At 43.7% G+C, this 21,674-nt stretch overlaps 1 protein-coding gene across 1 annotated transcript; it reads left to right on the plus strand.

The window, feature by feature from the left end:
• Positions 1–13,206: 13,206 nt before the first annotated feature.
• LOC124012508 (creatine kinase M-type) lies at positions 13,207–21,422 on the plus strand. The gene is made up of 8 exons (XM_046326173.1): positions 13,207–13,349; positions 14,831–15,039; positions 18,269–18,423; positions 18,615–18,747; positions 19,445–19,616; positions 19,743–19,866; positions 20,411–20,600; positions 20,893–21,422. The coding sequence occupies exons 2-8, from the start codon at positions 14,847–14,849 to the stop codon at positions 21,069–21,071; spliced, it is 1,146 nt and encodes a 381-aa protein (XP_046182129.1). The 5' UTR covers positions 13,207–13,349; positions 14,831–14,846; the 3' UTR covers positions 21,072–21,422.
• The last annotated feature ends 252 nt before the right edge of the window (positions 21,423–21,674 follow it).

Consider the following 21,674-nt stretch of genomic DNA (forward strand, 5'->3'; position numbering starts at 1 on the left):
CCAACGATCGGCTTTTGCTTGATGTTTTGTTGCTTTATACTTGATGTGTTTTAAGGGTGGGGATCGGTGGGGTTGGGATTGGCACGAACTACGGAATAACATATTTTGCAATGACATGAACAAGTGCGTATGTGTATTTTGTGTGTTCATATATGCATAGTATGTAGCAGCATGTGTTGTTAGGCCCCAACAGAAGAGAGTGGTGCTGGCATAGGATGTTTTCCACTGCACTGGGTGAAGGCCTGTGTACTGTCTGAGCCTGTGCTTAGTTTTGGGAATGCCTGTGCTAGAGGCTGTTTATGCCGGGATCAGTGCACCCACACCAGGTGATGCACACGGGACAGCTGGCAAACACCATGTGTCTGTTCCTGTGCAAATGGGTCAACTATGAGTACCTTTATCTCCTGAATGTTTTGGCATTCAGGTACAAAAAGTAACTTTCTGACCACTTCTTCAATCGGCAAGCATGTATGGAAAGTGTATTTTTTAATCATTTACATTTACATTTACATTTAAGTCATTTAGCAGACGCTCTTATCCAGAGCGACTTACAAATTGGTGCATTCACCTTATGACATCCAGTGGGACAGTCACTTAACAATAGTGCATCTAAAACTTAGGGGGGTGGGGTGAGAGGGATTACTTAACCTATCCTAGGTATTCCTTAAAGAGGTGGGGTTTCAGGTGTCTCCGGAAGGTGGTGATTGACTCCGCTGTCCTGGCGTCGTGAGGGAGTTTGTTCCACCATTGGGGGGCCAGGGCAGCGAACAGTTTTGACTGGGCTGAGCGGGAGCTGTACTTCCTCAGTGGTAGGTGTATTGAAAGGGTGGTCTGTCACTATGTGTGTGTGTGTGTGCAGGGAGCGAGCAGGCCAGAGGTGGATGAACGCAGTGCCCTTGTTTGGGTGTAGGGCCTGATCAGAGCCTGGAGGTACTGAGGTGCCGTTCCCCTCACAGCTCCGTAGGCAAGCACCATGGTCTTGTAGCGGATGCGAGCTTCAACTGGAAGCCAGTGGAGAGAACGGAGGAGCGGGGTGACGTGAGAGAACTTGGGAAGGTTGAACACCAGACGGGCTGCGGCGTTCTGGATGAGTTGAAGGGGTTTAATGGCACAGGCAGGGAGCCCAGCCAACAGCGAGTTGCAGTAATCCAGACGGGAGATGACAAGTGCCTGGATTAGGACCTGCGCCGCTTCCTGTGTGAGGCAGGGTCGTACTCTGCGGATGTTGTAGAGCATGAACCTACAGGAACGGGCCACCGCCTTGATGTTAGTTGAGAACGACAGGGTGTTGTCCAGGATCACGCCAAGGTTCTTGGCGCTCTGGGAGGGATGCTGTCAAAAAGGGATTGAATTCAAACGGATTTACCCGGATGCTACTCATCACACTACCGTGCATCCTCGGGGCTGGGGGATTTCGGGGTATGTAAGGATGCAGGCTGTCTGGTGATCAGATGGGATAGGAAAATATTCTGCCACAGCAACTACAAATGTGCCAACCCAGTGGTATAATATACATAAGTACGTGTCATCTATGGTCACACACAAACAAACATGATGACATAAAAGAGTACATCCTGTACATATATGTTCCACATATGCTGGGCTGTTGGCTTTGTAGCATGCATTTTTATGCCCATTCGCACCTACAATTGCATGACATTTTTGCTGAACCTACAGGCTTTCTGGGAACAGTTTGCCTGGACTAGATCTTTGGGATGGTGGACAGACAAGCAACTGACTCAATGAAATGTAATCACCACTTTAGGTAGGTGGGGGGTGGGGGGCAGTGTTTGGGGTGTGATAAATATAGCCTCCTCTTGACCTCAGTACACATGACCCTGCAGGCTCGTTACCACGCAAACAAGCACTCCTCTCTCTTCTCACTGACAACCATATAACAGCACTGATCTTCAAATAGGAAATTCAATAAACACAATCTGCGTTCACTAGCTTTCTTAATTTAATGATTCTTAGTCTGTTTTCAAAAGACAGGTGGGATTTACACATATTTTCTTTAAAATGCCATAGCAGTTAGACAGGTGAACAAAGCTAACATGGTGGTGAAAACATTTGTCACCATTAAGATAAAATGTATTGGGGGCTGTTAAAAAGCTGGAACAACTTGATTTGCTGTTCAGGACAAGAGGTGAAGAACAATTTTGAAATCATGTTTCTTAAGTAATTCAACAAGACTATGGATCAGGGTAAGATAACATCTAGGAAAGACTATGTGGAATCCTAAAGGAGCCCCCTGCTTTGGATGAGTAACACCCTCCACAACCCTGATCCTTCGTCTCCCACCTTAAGCATTGAGCCACCAGTTGAAACCACAACCTCTTAAAAATCTAAACCCTTTTTAAAAATTTTCGCCTAAAATGACATACCCAAATCTAACTGCCTGTAGCTCAGGACCTGAGGATATGCATATTCTTAATACCATTTGAAAGGAAGCACTGAAGTTTGTGTAAATGTGAAATTAATGTGGGAGAATGTAAGACATTAGATCTGGTAAAAGATATTACAAAGAAAAAAACATGCGTTTTTTTGTACCATCACCTTTGAAATGGAAGAGAAAGGCCATAATGTATTATTCCAGTCCCGGTTCAATTGAGATTTTGGCCACTAGATGGCAGCAGTGTATGTACAAAGTTTTACACTGATCAAATTAACCATTGCATAACTGTTCAAAATGTTGTATCTAGACTGCCCAAATGTGCGTAATTGGTTTACTAATACATTTTCAAGTTCATAATTGTGCACTCTCCTCAAACAATAGTATGGTATTATTTCACTGTAAAAGCTACTGTAGATTGGACAGAATTTAAGCTTTCTGCCCATATCAGATATGTCTATGTCCTGGGAAATGTTCATGTTACTTACAACCTCATGCTAATCATATTAGCCTACGTTAGCTTAATGGTGTGTGGGGGGTTGGGGGCGATCCTGTAGAGGAACATGTTATGTATGTAGTGTTCAGAATCAGGTTTCAAAAGGCTACAAGTATTTTGGGCAGCTGCAGCTTGCCACCATGATATTCTGACATGGGATGTACAGTTGACATGGCTAGCTCCTCCAAAGGGTCAAGTTGTATGGATTCCAAGCAAGGCGCTCTCAGGGGCTACAATTCTCACCTCTTCCAACACCTATCCAGAGTAGGCTACAAGTGAAAATATCTTCCATGTACAATGTTTTATGTTCCCAACATATCACTTTCCTTAAAGTTAAACTTTCAGGAAACCTTACAGTGTGTTTAGGCTGTTATTTTTTGATCCATTACGATTAGTGCTCTACACACACAAAAAAAGTACATTTTACAAAACGTCACGCACTGCTTTTGCCAGTATCACTTTGGTTTACAAAGCTTAAGTATCTGCCTCTCGGCCTTCATCAGAGCTTTTGTGATATATTTTGTTTCACCCTTTAGTAGACTGCTCTACCCACATATGTTGAGCGTGGTGAATGGAGTTGGTGTCAATAACTTTTTTATCAAACATAAATGTGCATTTCATCATATAATACATCTATATATATATATACAGTGCCTTGCGAAAGTTTTCGGCCCCCTTGAACTTTGCGACCTTTTGCCACATTTCAGGCTTCAAACATAAAGATATAAAACTGTATTTTTTGTGAAGAATCAACAACAAGTGGGACACAATCATGAAGTGGAACGACATTTATTGGATATTTCAAACTTTTTTATCAAATCAAAAACTGAAAAATTGGGCGTGCTAAATTATTCAGCCCCTTTACTTTCAGTGCAGCAAACTCTCTCCAGAAGTTCAGTGAGGATCTCTGAATGATCCAATGTTGACCTAAATGACTAATGATGATAAATACAATCCACCTGTGTGTAATCAAGTCTCCGTATAAATGCACCTGCACTGTGATAGTCTCAGAGGTCCGTTAAAAGCGCAGAGAGCATCATGAAGAACAAAGAACACACCAGGCAGGTCCGAGATACTGTTGTGAAGAAGTTTAAAGCCGGATTTGGATACAAAAAGATTTCCCAAGCTTTAAACATCCCAAGCAGCACTGTGCAAGCGATAATATTGAAATGGAAGGAGTAGCAGACCACTGCAAAACTACCAAGACCTGGCCGTCCCTCTAAACGTTCAGCTCATACAAGGAGAAGACTGATCAGAGATGCAGCCAAGAGGCCCATGATCACTCTGGATGAACTGCAGAGATCTACAGCTGAGGTGGGAGACTCTGTCCATAGGACAACAATCAGTCGTATATTGCACAAATCTGGCCTTTATGGAAGTTTTATATCTTTATGTTTGAAGCCTGAAATGTGGCAAAAGGTCGCAAAATTCAAGGGGGCCGAATACTTTCACAAGGCACTGTATATATATATATATATATATATATATATATATATATATATATATATATATATATACAGTGGGTAGAACAAGTATTTGATACACTGCCGATGTTGCAGGTTTTCCTACTAACAAAGCATATAGAGGTCTGTAATTTTTATCATAGGTACACTTCAAAGAAGTGGAAGGAGGTATTCACTCAAAATCTCACGATACATGGCCCCATTAATTCTTTCCTTTACACGGATCAGTCGTCCTGGTCCCTTTGCAGAAAAACAGCCCCAAAGCATGATGTTTCCACCCCCATGCTTCACAGAAAGGTATGGTGTTCTTTGGATGCAACTCAGCATTCTTTGTCCTCCAAACACGACGAGTTGAGTTTTTACCAAAACGTTCTATTTTGGTTTCTTCTGACCATATGACATTGGCCTTGGCCATAGTGGAGTTTGGAGTGTGACTGTTTGAGGGTGTGGACAGGTGTCTTTTATACTGATAACAAGTTCAAACAGGTGCCATTAATACAGGTAACGAGTGGAGGACAGAGGAGACTCTTAAAGAAGTTACAGGTCTGTGAGAGCCAGCAATCTTGCTTGTTTGTAGGTGACCAAATGCTTATTTTCCACCATAATTTCCAAATAAATTCATTAAAAATCCTGCAATGTGATTTTCTTGATTTTTTTCCCCTCATTTTGTCTGTCATAGTTGAAGTGTACCTATGATGAAAATTACAGGCCTCTCTCATCTTTTTAAGTGGGAGAACTTGCACAATTGGTGGCTGACTAAATACTTTTTTTGCCCCACTGTATGTGAATGACTTGCCAGCAGCATTGAAATGCAAGGCTAGCTTTGGGAATAATCGACATAAGTGTTTGCTTCGGGTCCCCAGCCACGAATCCATGTTATTTGGATCAAAACGGAGACTGAACAAAGTGGATGGGATCAAGGTGACTTGTGCAGGAAATTACATAGTGTCGAAATAAAGTGTCACTTACTTGGGAGTGACTGTGGATCAGTCTTTCTTTTTTTTCTTTAAAACATTTTTTTACCCCCTTTTTCTCCCCAATTTCGTGGTATCCAATTGTTAGTAGCTACTATCTTGTCTCATCGCTACAACTCCCGTACGGGCTCAGGAGAGACGAAGGTTGAAAGTCATGCGTCCTCCAATACACAACCCAACCAAGCCGCACTGCTTCTTAACACAGCACTTGGTTAGTGTGCACTGCGCCTGGCCCGCCACAGGAGTCGCTGGTGCGTGATGAGACAAGGATATCCCTGCCGGCCAAACCCTCCCTAACCCGGACGACGCTATGCCAACTGTGCGTCGCCCCACGGACCTACAAGTCGCGGCCGGTTACGACAGAGCCTGGGCCCGAACCCAGAGGGATCAGTCTTTCTCATGTCAAGCTATTGCAACAAGAGTCGTCATCAAGAGTGCCAACAAGCTCAAGTTTTTATATCACAAAACTAGGGTGTTTGACACCAGGATCAAGAAATTGCTGGTGACAACGTTGATACAGTACACCACTTTAAGTTATGCTTGTTTAACATGGTATAGTGGGCTGACAGTGATGCAGAATAAGAGAATGCAGGTGGTAAAGAACAACATAATCATATATCTGCTGGTTGTATCTGCCAGAACCCATGTAGGAGCTAGTCAGTGCAGGGCATGCTGGTATACTTCCAGAAGAGCAAAAAGTAGCACAGCTGAAACTTAGACACATACACAACGTCAAACAAGGTACTGCCCCTTGGTACTTGAACACTCATATACACATGGTGCAGCATATAGCCACAATACAAGAGCCAGTGTCCACTATTGCAAGGTGCACAGAGCCAATGATGCGGCACAGAGCATTTTCTTTTATACTGGAATTCAACTGTGGAATAGCCTCCCAATAGCCATTAAGCTGTCCCAGTCCAAAAATATTTTTAAGGGCAGGTTAGAAAACATGTACAGGCCTACAAAAGAGAGTGACTGAAATATACTTATTTTAGTCTTGCAATTTTGTATTAATTATGTATTAATTGAGGTGTAGGCTAGTTAGTTGCTTATCATAGGCCGATGTATTTTCCTGTGTATTTCCATGTATTTGCCTATGTTTTATGTCCTGTGTTGGTCTTACACCGAGGACAACATTGAAATAAGTGTTTTTGCGCTTTCATGTGCAGTCCTGGGTTCAAATACTATTTCAAATATCTCAATTACTTTCACATACATTCAACGTAGGTATTCAGATATCTTTTAGTTTAAAAAGTTGATGTATTTGGAAATACACTTGGAAAATTATTTGAAAATTCCCACATACACTGATTCATATACACTGACTCAATTACACTATTTGGTTTGAAAAAAATAACAGTTCAAATACTCAAACAAATGTACTTGTTTTGGGCTGTGCAATTGAAAATACTAAAATACACAGAAAAAGGTATTGAAATAATAAATACTCAAATACACATGTATGTAAACCCAGGTCTGTTCATGTGTCATCCTCTGGGCTTCTTGTAGTTTTTAAACTGTACAAATTGTTTTACCCCTCAAAAATGTATCAATCTATCAATAAATCAATGTAATCAATATAAATCATGAAACCTCAATGTAGACATTGACCAGTGTAGTCATTAAAGTGCAGGATAAAAAAGTAATCTATACATCAGTAAGTTCATATTTTATAGCGACAACATTACATGAAACAACATTTCTAACCAAATTTGGCTCAAACATCCATTGATCAGTGTGCAGTGCGCTAGGAGAGAGTCTGTGGACTGTCTGCGTTTGAAAGGGTAGTGTATGCCCAAAAAATGTGTCTAGTCTGTAGTCTATGGGGTGAGAAGGCACTGGCATTTAGGTTTCTCCAGCCTTGGACTGTGGTTCCTGAACTCATCATCCCTTACATAACCCAAAAAAGATTAACCAACTCTCTGCATTAGGAAACATTGACCATTGACAACAGGACAGTATAAAAAGCATATATAGTCTACAGATGTAGGATCTTAATTCGATCACTCTTTCGTTGGTGAGAATTTCTCTGCCACAGGAAATGCAGATGAGCTTTATGATTTACATGCATTAACACACCTTTATATTAACAGTATTCCACTTTTCATGTAGGCTCATTTTGTCCAGCTATTAGCTTAACCACGATCAAGCAACATTATGGACTAAATGTTCAAATCCTGTTGCTGCAGTATTATTTTGCTGTGACAATACAGGTCATATTAAGATCCTACATCTGTATGTAGTGAGGTGGACAGACTGTGAGCTCATTTTTGAGGTCGGAGCAGAGGGGTTTCCATATCTTGTGAAGTCGCAGTGATTCCGTAGCTTCTGTAGTGTGGTCTGTCGGTTCACACGCATCGTATAACGGCCCTCCGTTGCATAACTGTTCTAGCTCAGATCTGGGCATCTGTAGTGTGTGACGTTTGCACTTTGCAGCTGCTATATCAGGAGAGTGAGAGAGTCATTCTTAGATGCTATTAATTGACTGTCTCTCAACCTACAGCTCGACTAATGATCGGTATGGAAGAAACACACTCAAAACACACAGGCCAATTACTGCACTGCTGAGCTTACCATTATCAAGTTGTGAGTTAACAGTGTTGTCAACCCATTCCAGCCCAGTAAACTCATTCCAATTTCATAATGCAAAAACAACGCAATCTTTAATTCACAACGTGTATCCATTGCAAAAAGTTGGATGGTCAGCTTTAATCAGGGCTGGGTCGCTCCTCTTTTCAGTTCGCTGCAGCTAGCGACTGGAACAAGATGTAACAAACACTTACACTGGACAGTTTTATTTCAATCTCTTAATTCAAAGACTCAATTATGGACACTCTTACTGACAGTTGTGTCTGCTTTGCGTGATGTATTGGTGTCTCTACCTTCTTGCCCTTTGTGCTGTTGTCTGTGCCCAATAATGTTTGTACCATGTTTTGTGCTGCTACAATGTTGTGCTGTCATGTGTTGCTGCCTTGCTGTGTTGTTGTCTCAGGTCTCTCTTTATGTAGTGTTGTCTCTCTTGTCATGATGTGTGTTATGTCCAATATTTATATATATATTTTTTATCCCCGTCCCCGCAGGAGGCCATTTGCCTTTTGGGAGGCCGTCATTGTAAATAATAATTTGTTCTTACCTGATTTGCCTAGTTAAATAAAGGTTAAATAAAAATAAAAGAAAGAAAGTCTGACAGTTAAATATTGCTGATGAGTCTTGGGGTGTGGGGGATTGGGCATAGGGAGAGGGGTGGGTGGCAGGAGCTGGGAAAGAGACTAATTTGGTCAGCCCCCTGCCCCCTGTTGAAGGTGGACATGCCACAGACAGCTGTGTAATAAGAGACAGAGTGTCAATTCAGGGCAAGGGCAGCGTGACCAGCCCACACTCCACCCCTCCGTATCCCCTCACAGTGGTAGAGGAGGGAGGGAGTAGACTAATGGGTTGGGGTGTACTAAGTAAGGTTGCAATTGGGGTGAGGGAAGGCAGCGGGACCGAGGGAGTTATCAGGGGTCAAGAAAGAAAGAGTGAAGACATAGTGTGTGGGATTGAGTGTTCAGTTAGGGTTAGGAACAAGGTGGCGTGGTGGGTGACAGGTGTGATTGGGTAAGGCAAGTGTTGTGGTGGGACGAACCAGGGGTGCAAGCTGTTGCCGTTGCCTGTTGGCCAAATCACACCATAGACTTGCAGCGTTGGCAGGATGCCCATCTCCCCTGGGGCTATCTCAAGGCACTTCACCCATCAAAATGGCTCGCTCATTGGACTTTCTCTGCATCAGTGTTGGTCTCCTCTCTCTTTGTCCAGACTCTGTAACCCTGCTGCAAATAGACCAAGCAGTACATCCCGACAGGAGGATGACAATGATGCTGCCTTCAAGTGCTGTCCGAAAATTCTGGAATAGGATTATTTTAGTACCCAAGTTAATGAGTTGTGATGTTTCTTCACTGACCTTTCACCTTTTCAATCAAGACGATATTGTCAAGATTAGCAAGTTAGACAACTTTTATTATCAGCAATGTTAGCTAGCTTATCTAGCCTGCTAACTTGATTGAAGAATTGTTCTGAATAAAAAACACTTGAATGCCATCATGTCATATTTATGACCTCAATAACTAGGAAATATAACACATGGAGCATTTGAGAGCAGCACGACATCATAAGGATGAATAAATTAATTTAATTAGGGAAGGGGTCTGTAGTGGAGGAAAACTCGCCTCCCTGCGGACCTGGCATCCTTTCACTCCCTCCTCTCTACATTTTCCTCCTCTGTCTCTGCTGCTAAAGCCACTTTCTACCGCTCTAAATTCCAAGCATCTGCCTCTAACCCTAGGAAGCTCTTTGCCACCTTCTCCTCCCTCTCTGTAGATGACTTCGTCAACCATTTTGAAAAGAAGGTCGACGACATCCGATCCTCGTTTGCTAAGTCAAACGACACCGCTGGTTCTGCTCACACTGCCCTACCCTGTGCTCTGACCTAATATAATAATAATATATGCATTACATTACATTTAAGTCATTTAGCAGCCATTTAGCAGACGCTTTTATCCAAATCGACTTACAGTCATGTGTGCATACATTCTACGTATGGGTGGTCCCGGGGATCAAACCCACTACCCTGGCGTTACAAGCGCCATGCTCTACCAACTGAGCTACAGAAGGACCACAGACCTCTTTCTCCCCTCTCTCTCCAGATGAAATCTCGCGTCTTGTGACGGCCGGCCGCCCAACAACCTGCCCGCTTGACCCTATCCCCTCCTCTCTTCTCCAGACCATTTCCGGAGACCTTCTCCCTTACCTCACCTCGCTCATCAACTCATCCCTGACCGCTGGCTACGTCCCTTCCGTCTTCAAGAGAGCGAGAGTTGCACCCCTTCTGAAAAAACCTACACTCGATCCCTCCGATGTCAACAATTACAGACCAGTATCCCTTCTTTCTTTTCTCTCCAAAACTCTTGAACGTGCCGTCCTTGGCCAGCTCTCCCGCTATCTCTCTCTGAATGACCTTCTTGATCCAAATCAGTCAGGTTTCAAGACTAGTCATTCAACTGAGACTGCTCTCCTCTGTATCACGGAGGCGCTCCGCACTGCTAAAGCTAACTCTCTCTCCTCTGCTCTCATCCTTCTAGATCTATCGGCTGCCTTCGATACTGTGAACCATCAGATCCTCCTCTCCACCCTCTCCGAGTTGGGCATCTCCGGCGCGGCCCACGCTTGGATTGCGTCCTACCTGACAGGTCGCTCCTACCAGGTGGCGTACAGTTGTTCTAGTTGTTCTAGGCCCTCTCCTATTCTCGCTATATACCAAGTCACTTGGCTCTGTCATAACCTCACATGGTCTCTCCTATCATTGCTATGCAGACGACACAAAATTAATCTTCTCCTTTCCCCCTTCTGATGACCAGGTGGCGAATCGCATCTCTGCATGTCTGGCAGACATATCAGTGTGGATGACGGATCACCACCTCAAGCTGAACCTCGGCAAGACGGAGCTGCTCTTCCTCCCAGGGAAGGACTGCCCATTCCTTGATCTCGCCATCACGGTTGACAACTCCATTGTGTCCTCCTCCCAGAGCGCTAAGAACCTTGGCGTGATCCTGGACAACACCCTGTCGTTCTCAACTAACATCAAGGCGGTGGCCCGTTCCTGTAGGTTCATGCTCTACAACATCCGCAGAGTACGACCCTGCCTCACACAGGAAGCGGCGCAGGTCCTAATCCAGGCACTTGTCATCTCCCGTCTGGATTACTGCAACTCGCTGTTGGCTGGGCTCCCTGCCTGTGCCATTAAACCCCTACAACTCATCCAGAACGCCGCAGCCCGTCTGGTGTTCAACCTTCCCAAGTTCTCTCACGTCACCCCGCTCCTCCGCTCTCTCCACTGGCTTCCAGTTGAAGCTCACATCCGCTACAAGACCATGGTGCTTGCCTACGGAGCTGTGAGGGGAACGGCACCTCAGTACCTCCAGGCTCTGATCAGGCCCTACACCCAAACAAGGGCACTGCGTTCATCCACCTCTGGCCTGCTCGCCTCCCTACTACTGAGGAAGTACAGTTCCTGCTCAGCCCAGTCAAAACTGTTCGCTGCTCTGGCCCCCAATGGTGGAACAAACTCCCTCACGACGCCAGGACAGCGGAGTCAATCACAACCTTCCGGAGACACCTGAAACCCCACCTCTTTAAGGAATACCTAGGATAGGATAAAGTAATCCTTCTCACCCCCCTTAAAAGATTTAGATGCACTATTGTAAAGTGGCTGTTCCACTGGATGTCATAAGGTGAATGCACCAATTTGTAAGTCGCTCTGGATAAGAGCGTCTGCTAAATGACTTAAATGTAAATGTAAATGTAGTGTCCATTATGTGTGCAAAGTAATGTGATTGAATACTGGGGGTCATTTGATCATATTAAAATTATAGTGGGAGATGCATGGATGAATTTGCACTAGACGGGAATTGGTCATATACTTTAGTATACTTTTTAAAAAAGTTGAAATTCTTCCTTCTCTTTATATTTCATTGCTTTGTTGTTGATGTTATTGTTCTATTGCAGTGGCATGTTCCATCATCTTTATTCTGGGGCTGCCGTGGTGAAGAAATGACCCCTTCAGGGGGTTCATTACGCTCCATCACGAAGGCATCTGTCAAACCTGGATCATCAGCAATGGGCGTGCCCTCATCCGCCAACAGATACATATCCCCGCCCACATGATGGGCTTCCAACGCTGCTAAAATGTCCTTCTTGCAAATATTCTGTCTTGATGAAAACATAATGATGAGCAAACTAGACCTGCTGTTCAATAAATCAATTAAATGCATTTTATAAAGCCCTTTTTACATCTGCAGTTGTCACAAAGTGCTTTACAGATACCCAGCCTAAAACCACAAAGAGAAAGCAATGCAGAAGCACAGTGCATAGAAAAAACTCCCTAGATGGCAGGAACCTAGGAAGAAAGAAACCTAGAGAGGAACCAAGCTCAGAAGATTGGCCAGTCCTCTTCTGGCTGTACAGGATAGAGATTTAAGAGTGCATGTGATCATTAATGCCAGATCGTTGATCTAATATGACCTGCATTGATCTAAGGTGACATTATAGATAACGTTCATATCATTCACTTCACATGTAAATAACATGCATTACACATGCATTACTAATTAATCTGTATAAGAATCCATGTGATAAGGGAAAAGAATTCCAGCTTTTCCCAACCTGTGCTACTGACATAAGGACCCCTGCTATCCATGGCATGTTTGGCAAAAGCATTGCTCAGCTTTTTTGGAGCGTGCTACTTACTACTTCCACCCCATCGCATAACCCCTTCCACCATCCTGATGACCCCATGGAGAGTCGACTCCAAAATACTCAATTCCTCAACTCCGCAGGACTACTCTCATTTTATAATTTTTTATTTTATTGCTGCTAATATCGATTATTTTAGGATAATGTAAGTAAAACATATCTGCAATACAATAGCATGTTCTTAGACTAAAGAGCAGCTTCAAGCTGTCTGTTTATTGAGTTTTGAATGAATGAATGAAGGTTTAGGCAGCTAGGCTGATGTACTGATTAGCCTTGATTATTTTGGTTAGTAGATTGTCAGACAGCTCCGTATGCATCGCTAGTCAATCACACAGTGCATGAGTGCGTATACACACACTCTCAATTATAGCTAGAGTCAGGAGTCGACTGCAAAAATCCTGGATCGACTCCACAAAGACACTAGATCCTCTACCACAGGCACTATGGCGGCGGACAGGGAGGGGAGAGCAGGGAGGGGTAAGGTGCAGCTGCAGCCCCGCCTTGGATGACAGATGTAAATCCAGTCCTTCCGTAAACTAAACTGGGTATCAGAGACACAGGATTGGGCCAATGAGATACCAGCATGCAGTAAAATGGGCAGCCAATGGCTGCGTGTCTGCCTGGTATATAAGAAGAGCTCAAGAATCTTCAGAGTTGGGTGACCTCTATATTTTGGCTCTGGTGAACAGGATCTGATCCCAAGGACTGTTACTTTTTTCTTGTCTGGTGTGCAGGTAAAAATGCAACGCTGTGCTTTGTATGAATAGCTAATGCTTTGGGATAAGGGCAGTGTGGCGGTTTGGATTAGTTGGACTCGGAAAGGCTTCTGACCAAAAACATTATTGGGAGAAAAGGTTTGAAAAATTGAATGGTGCACATTTTTGATTTTAGCGGAGTTCTGTTATTTTGGTGTGTCCCTATTTGAAAGGGAGAGGTGCTTTTTAAGCTCCTCAGGTTTTTCTTTTACCTCTCCTACACACTTTTCTTTCGTTTTTTAGTTTTAATCATATAATTTTGTATTTTTCTTCTGTGCAAATAATGAATTCAAATGACAATATACTCAATGAAGCAAAAATAAGTCCTGGGTCAGTAAATGTACATATGGGGGCAATCTGGAAGGGTTTCAGATCAGTGGGATAATGAACAGGATATTTTAGTAGGAGTCTGATTCTCTTGGTTCATTTGATTATTTTTTTATCTGGAAATGAAGATGTGAATTGTAAAGTTGTGAACTGTTGCAAAGTTATATAAGCTTTGTGTCAGCAAATGGTTCTCTGGTGCGGATACTGAGATACATAAGTAAGTGTATCACAATCAGATAAAGTATGAGGGCTATACACAGCTGTGGAACAGGTGTAAAAAGATAGCTGGTCTAGAATGTCCAGCAATTGCTTTCGGACAGTTACTGTAACAGTCACACCATTTTCATTGCTTTTGGACATGGGCATGTGATGCAACAAGTGCGTCAGATCAACAAGTCCAGATCATGTGCTCATTTTTTAAATACATATTTCAAGAAAGGTTGAGGTAAATTCCATGCCAACCAAATGCATTTAAGGAAAATAATTGAAATACAATTTATGTATTTGAGAATGGCCTATCAAGTATAGTGAATACAATTTAATTCATGAGTTGACCTATAAAACAGCAATGTTGTTTCACAAGACTTCACGTGTGATGAGCATCAAGGTAGCTAAATGTTCCAAGATATTGTGATGGAAAACCAAGAGGGGCTGCAAAGGGTAATGACATGAAGAGGGGGGCTCTTTGCATAAGTGGAGAGGTTGGAAATATGTTGCATATATAAGAGGGCAAAGGGAATATAGGATAAGTGTGGAATGTTGAAGAGGATGTAAGGTTTGGGTTGAGGGTGTTAAAAATACCCAACACACAAGTGCTCCTCCCCCTTATCTATTCCAGAACAGAAACATGACCCAATGGACGGGGACGTTGACTGACATTTGTAACTAGGATACGGGGTATCCACACCACTAGGAGTTTTTGCAGCTGTTCTATTGAGTATCCCGCAGTAATCTTTTAAATGTTTGGCTAAGTTTCTCTTACCCCGAGACAGAGCACTCCTTGTAGACTTTACTCAGCTGTCAGTGTCAGGGAACTTCCTTTCAAATCGGTTACTATTAGGATTTGTGGATGGTTTTCTGTGCAACTAGACAATAAATATCTGAAGATTTCTTATTTTCTTTCCCTCCTGCAGTGTTAGAAACGCAATCATGCCTTTCGGTAACACCCACAACAACTTCAAACTCAACTTCAAAGTTGAGGAGGAGTACCCTGACCTCACCAAGCACAACAACCACATGGCCAAGGTGCTGACCAAGGACATGTACGCCAAGCTGAGGGACAAGCAGACCCCCTCTGGCTTCACCTTGGATGACGTCATCCAGACTGGTGTCGACAACCCTGGTGAGTGCCACATGTCTCCCAAACAACCCCTGAGGATAGCCACCAAACACACAACTGTCAAAGGTAGAACTGAGACGGTCTGCACAACCAAGTTAGCGCTCTAGGGTTTGATCGATCCTAATACCATTGCAATAATTACATATGAAAATAATATATTCCATTGAGCAGACACTTATATCCAAAGTGACTTACAGAGCTGTACATACATTGCTCAAGACGTGTTCACGCTACTTGCTAGCAACAACACTGAGTCACCATCAGTCAACTTACTTGTAATAATGTAAATTCTGAAATGTTATATTATATGGTTGTGCTATTAGTATGTCTTGAGCTAGCTGAGGATTTAAAAAAAAAAGAAGTATGTATTTCAACACCGGGATGATTTGATTTATATGGTTGTGTATTTCAGCACCGGGATGCTGAAATACATACTTAGTTTTTAAATCCTCAGCTAGCTCAAGACATACTAATACCACAACCATATAACTCAAATCACATCAAATTGTGTTAGTCACATGCGCCGAATACAACAGGTGTAGTAGACCTTACAGTGAAATGCTTACTTACGAGCCCCTAACCAACAATGCAGTTTAAAAAATATGGCTAAGAATAAGAAATAAAAGTAACAAGTAATTAAAGAGCAGCAGTAAAATAACAATAGCGAGACTATATACAGAAGGGTACCAGTACAGAGTCAATGTGCAGGGGCACCGGTTAGTTGAGGTAATATGTACATGTATGTAGATTTATTAAAGTGATTATGCATAGATGACCCTCTGTAGTGTCTTGTAGTCGGAGGCCGAGCAGTTGTCATACCAGGCAGTGATGCAACCAGCCAGGATGTTCTTGACGGTGCAGCTGTAGAACCTTTTGAGGATCTGAGGACCCATGCCAAATCTTTTCAGTCTCCTGAGGGGGAAAAAGTTTTGTCATGCCCTCTTCATGAATGCCTTGGTGTGCTTGGACCATGTTAGTTTGTTGGTGATGTGGACACCAAGGAACTTGAAGCTCTCAACCTGCTCCACTGCAGTCCCGTCGATGAGAATGGGGGCGTGCTCGGTCCTCTTTTTCCTGTAGTCCACAATCATCTCCTTTGTCTTGATCACGTTGAGAGAGAGATTGTTGTCCTGGCACCACATGGCCAGGTCTCTGACATCTTCCCTATAGGCTGTCTCGTAGTAATCAGTAGATCTGTTGGGGCGGTATGCAAATTGGAGTGGGTCTAGGGTTTCTGGGATAATGGTGTTGATGTGAGCCATGACCAGCCTTTCAAAGCACTTCATGGCCACAGACGTGAGTGCTACGGGTCAGTAGTCATTTAGGCAGGTTACCTTAGTGTTCATGGACACAGGCACTATGGTGGTCTGCTTAAAACATGTTGGTATTACAGACTCGGACAGGGAGAGGTTGAAAATGTCAGGGAAGACCCTTGCCAGTTGGTCAGCGCATGTTCGCAGTACACGTCCTGATAATCCGTCTAGCCCTGCGGCCTTGTGAATGTTGACCTGTCTAAAGGTCTTACTCACATTGGCTGTGGAGAGCGGGATCACACAGTCGTCCGGAACAGCTGGTGCTCTCATGCATGTTTGTTTCAGTGTTATTTGCCTCAAAGCGAGCGTAGAAGTAGTTTAGCTCATCTGGTAGGCTTGTGTTGCTGGGCAGCTGTCGGCTGTGCTTCCCTTTGTGGTCTGTAATGGTTTGCAAGCCCTGCCACATCTGACAAGCGTCAGAGCCGGTGTATTACGATTCGATCTTAGTCCTGTATTGACGCTTTGCATGTTTGATGGTTCGTCTGAGGGGATAGCAGGATTTCTTATAAGCTTCCGGGTTAGAGTCTCTCTCCTTGAAAGTGACAGCTCTAGCCTTTAGCTCAGTGAGGATATTGCCTGTAATCCATGGCTTCTGGTTGGGGTATGTACGCACGGTCACTGTGGGGGCGACATCATCGATGTGCTTATTAAGCCATTGACAGATGTGTTGTACTCCTAAATGCCATCGGAGAAATCCCGGAACATATTCCAGTCTGTGCTAGCAAAACAGTCCTGTAGCTTAGCATTAGCTTCATCTGACCACTTTTTTATTGATCTTGTCACTGGTGCTTCCTGCTTTAATTTTTGATTGTACGCAGGAATCAGGAGGATAGAATTATGTTCAGATTTGCCAAATGGAGGGCGAGGGAGAGCTTTGTATGCATCTCTGTGTGTGGAGTATAGTGTGGAGTACATAGATTTAACATGCTGATAGAAATTTGGTAAAACGGATTTAAGTTTCCCTGCATTAAAGTCCCCTGGCCACTAGGAGCGCCTCCTCTGGGTGAGCGTTTTCTTGTTTGCTTATAATAATAATAATAATAATAATAATATATGCCATTTAGCAGACGCTTTTATCCAAAGCGACTTACAGTCATGTGTGCATACATTCTACGTATGGGTGGTCCCGGGGATCGAACCCACTACCCTGGCGTTACAAGCGCCATGCTCTACCAACTGAGCTCGAATACAGCTCATTCAATGCTGTCTTAGTGCTAGCCTCAGTCTGTGAGGGTATGTACTGCTTCGAAAAATACAGATGAAAACTCTCTCGGTAGATAGTGTGGTCTACAACTTATCATGAGATACTCTACCTCAGGTGAGCAATAGCTCAAGACTTAGATATCATGCACCAGCTTTTATTTACAAAAAGTCATAGTCTGCCACCCCTTGTCTTACCAGACGGTGCTGTTCTATCCTGCAGGTACAGCGTATAGCCAGCCAGCTGTATGTTGATAGTGTCGTCGTTCAGCCACAAGTACATGAAGCATAAGATATTACAGTTTTTAATGTCTCGTTGGTAGTTTAATCTTCTGCGTATGTCATCCATTTTAATCCCCAAATATTGCACGTTTGCTAGCAGAATGGAAGGAAGTGGAGTTTATTCGAAGTTGTTTTCAGTCATAAGAGACGATAGCGGCAACATTATGTACAAAATAAGTACAAAAATAGGTTACAAGCAACACAAATAAACCAAAACACAATTGGTTGGGGACACATAGATCATCAGTCTTCTACTCCGGTGCCATTTCTAGTATAGATATGCAGGTTACCTTATTAAATATGCAGCAGATATTTATAGCATATTTTTCACACCACAGAGTGGTATATTAATGTCAGTTAGTCTACTAATGTGGATGTGCGATGTAGATGTGCTGACTTCTTACCCTCCTCCTCCACTCCTCTCTCTCTGTCCTCAGGTCACCCCTTCATCATGACCGTTGGCTGCGTGGCTGGTGATGAGGAGTCCTACGAGATCTTCAAGGATCTGTTGGACCCCATCATCTCAGACCGTCATAGTGGATACAAGCCCACAGACAAGCACAAGACCGACCTGAACTTTGAAAACCTGAAGGTAGTGTCTAATTCTTCTGACATGTTTTATGGGTTTCATTTCCTATACGAAATGCCAAAGAGTACTGCTGAGTAAAATCAGTGTGAAAATGTTTGAATAATCTCTACATAGGAGGTTGGGAATCATAAACTTCTTTGAGACACTTTAAATGTTCTGGTCTGAAACTCTGTTGTGACCTTCTCTCTGTATAGGGAGGTGATGACCTGGACCCCAACTACGTCCTGTCCAGCCGTGTGCGTACTGGCCGCAGCATCAAGGGATACACCCTGCCCCCCCACAACAGCCGTGGCGAGCGCAGAGCAGTGGAGAAACTGTCCGTCGAGGGTGAGCTTCCCAGCTATCAATAGCTACAGGACATATGTATACGCAGGATTATGCATGAAGCTAGGCAATAAAATGAACAAAATGGAAAATGGAGATCCAAATGTATTTATTTAAAAACATTTACCCCCTTTTTCTCTCCAATTTTGTGAGATACAATTATGATCTTGTCTCATCGCTGCAACTCCCCAACGGGCTCGGGAGAGCCGATGGTTGAATCATGCTTACTCAGAAACATGACGTGCCAAGCCGCGCTTCTTAACACCCGCTCGCTTAACCAGGAAGCCAGCTGCACCAATGTGTCGGAGGAAACACTGATAAACTGGCGACCGAAGTCAGCTTGCAGGCGCTCGGCCCACCATAAGGAGTTGTTAGAGCGTGATGAGCCAAGTAAAGCCCCCCCGGCCAAACCCTCCCCTGACCCGGAGGACACTGGACCAATTGTGAACCGCCCTATGGAACACCCGGTGATGGCTGGTTGTGACACAGCTTGGGATCGAACCCCAGGCAGTAGTGATGCGGCAACACCGCCATTCGGGAGGCCGGAGATCCAATTCTTAGGAACGCCTTAGATAATTGGAAATAGAGATCAAAAGTGAATCCTTAGCTGCAATGACTAGTGCATGGTGTCAGATAACTCCAGGCAGGGAGATACCATCTTGAGAGTGAACGGAAACTGAGGGGTTTTCTGTCCCTCCAGCTCTCAACACCCTGGACGGTGAATTCAAGGGAAAGTACTACCCCCTGAATAAGATGACCGATGCCGAGCAGGAGCAGCTTATCGCTGACCATTTCTTGTTTGACAAGCCCGTCTCCCCCCTGCTGCTGGGTGCTGGTATGGCCCGCGACTGGCCCGATGCAAGAGGAATCTGGTATGTACCCAGAACACAGACCCATACCAATAGTCAACCAAAACAATAGTGTATTGTACTGTACAGAATATCCCACAATGTATCATAGTGATGTATCATGTGAAACCTCATCCCTCCTTTTTTAAGGCATAACGATGCCAAGAGCTTCTTGGTCTGGGTGAATGAGGAAGATCACCTACGTGTCATCTCCATGGAGAAGGGCGGCAACATGAAGGAGGTCTTCAGACGCTTCTGCGTTGGTCTGAAAAGGGTATGTACTGGTACTCAAACCATTTTACAACTAGCTCTCACAGTCTCACGTCAGAATTAGACATTCATCCATGTTTCTCAAATGTCAAGTCTTGAAGTTGATGCTAACATCACATTTCAAAATGTTTAAGGTTACATTTTCAAGGTTACGGTTAAGTTTTGGCCCCAAAATCTTACATTTAGGCATTAACTCTGAATGGTTAAGGTAAGGGTTAAGTTTAAGAATTGACATAAAACAAAAATCTCAAAAACTTTGGAATCAGAGGCAGATGCTTACGCCCATCCACCAACCCCGTCCACAACACACTAGCAAATCTGACACCTACTTTAAGGTAACAGTGCTCACTGTTGCCCCTAGTGGCCGGTTTCCACGTCATCTCCTGACGTTCTCAGATATGTATGGCCGTTGAATACTGACTTGTATCACGGGTAACCTGGCCGCCATTTTGACATGGTAGAAAAACACACCTAACACAATGAAAAGACATGAAAACGCAGAGAGACAGTTACAAGAATGTTGATACAGGGTTTATTTCACCTGACAGATTGAGGAGACTTTCAAGAAGCACAACCACGGCTTCATGTGGAACGAGCATCTTGGCTACGTGCTGACCTGCCCCTCCAACTTGGGAACTGGTCTGCGTGGTGGCGTGCACGTCAAGCTGCCCAAGCTGAGCACACACCCCAAGTTTGAGGAGATCCTGACCAGGCTGCGTCTGCAGAAGCGTGGCACAGGTACACACACACAACCAAAAACATCCAGAGCAGCTGCTGATATATTCAACTCTAAATCGTCACAGATCACGACAGTCTTCCCTTTTACCACACAACAAGTAAAAAGGAACAGAGATTGAGATGAGCAAAAGCTTTTCTGAAATAGCCATGTCCACAGCGGTTAGGACATCTGTTCATTGAGTCTGTTATTTTTGGTGATATTGGATAATTTACAGTATGAGTAATTTTGCAGAGATTGTCTGAGACATACACTTAAACCTGCTTCTCTCTCCCCTTTCCCTGCTCTCTACAGGTGGCGTGGACACCGCCTCCGTGGGTGGAGTGTTCGACATCTCCAACGCTGACCGTCTGGGATCTTCTGAGGTAGCTCAGGTCCAGATGGTGGTGGATGGTGTCAAGCTCATGGTGGAAATGGAGAAGAAGCTGGAGAAGGGAGAGGCCATCGACGGCATGATCCCCGCCCAGAAGTAAAGAGTTGTTGACGTCGCTGATCGTATTTTGTTTTTCTATTTTCAAGTTATTTGCCATTGAGCCAACCAACCGGCGCTTAGGGGAAACTGATGCTCGCTCTAGAGACTCTTGACTGCTCACCTATTTTTCTTCTTTCCTTCAGCCTTTTCTTTCTCTTTTGTTTTTTTCCTTTCCTTTTCTTCCTTGCGCCATTTTTTCCACTTCTCTCCTGTTCAGTTTGTAACATCCTGGATCAGCTTCCACTGAAGTCAGCTTGCCTGACAGATGTGGCATCACGTACATTTGAAATTTGGTTTTAGAAAAATGATAATTGAAACTGTGATTAAATAAACTTGGCCTCATGAACCAAAACAGATTGGTCTTTCTTGGTCATACACTCATGATAAGTCACTGCAAATGTTAAATCAAGTCTAATAGTGTTCAATTTAACAGTCAAAGTCTCTATATGGTCCTACACTACACTGTGTTAATGGTACACATTCAAAAGTGTAAATTTCACAGATATTCTGTAACTCAGTAAATAGTTGCAAATTAAGATAACACTGGCCATCACTGGTATTACTCTACTTTGGTATAAAATGTAAAAAATATATATAATCCATT

This window comes from Oncorhynchus gorbuscha, linkage group LG02 (genome assembly GCF_021184085.1).
Source record: "Oncorhynchus gorbuscha isolate QuinsamMale2020 ecotype Even-year linkage group LG02, OgorEven_v1.0, whole genome shotgun sequence".
Lineage (NCBI taxonomy): Eukaryota > Metazoa > Chordata > Actinopteri > Salmoniformes > Salmonidae > Oncorhynchus > Oncorhynchus gorbuscha.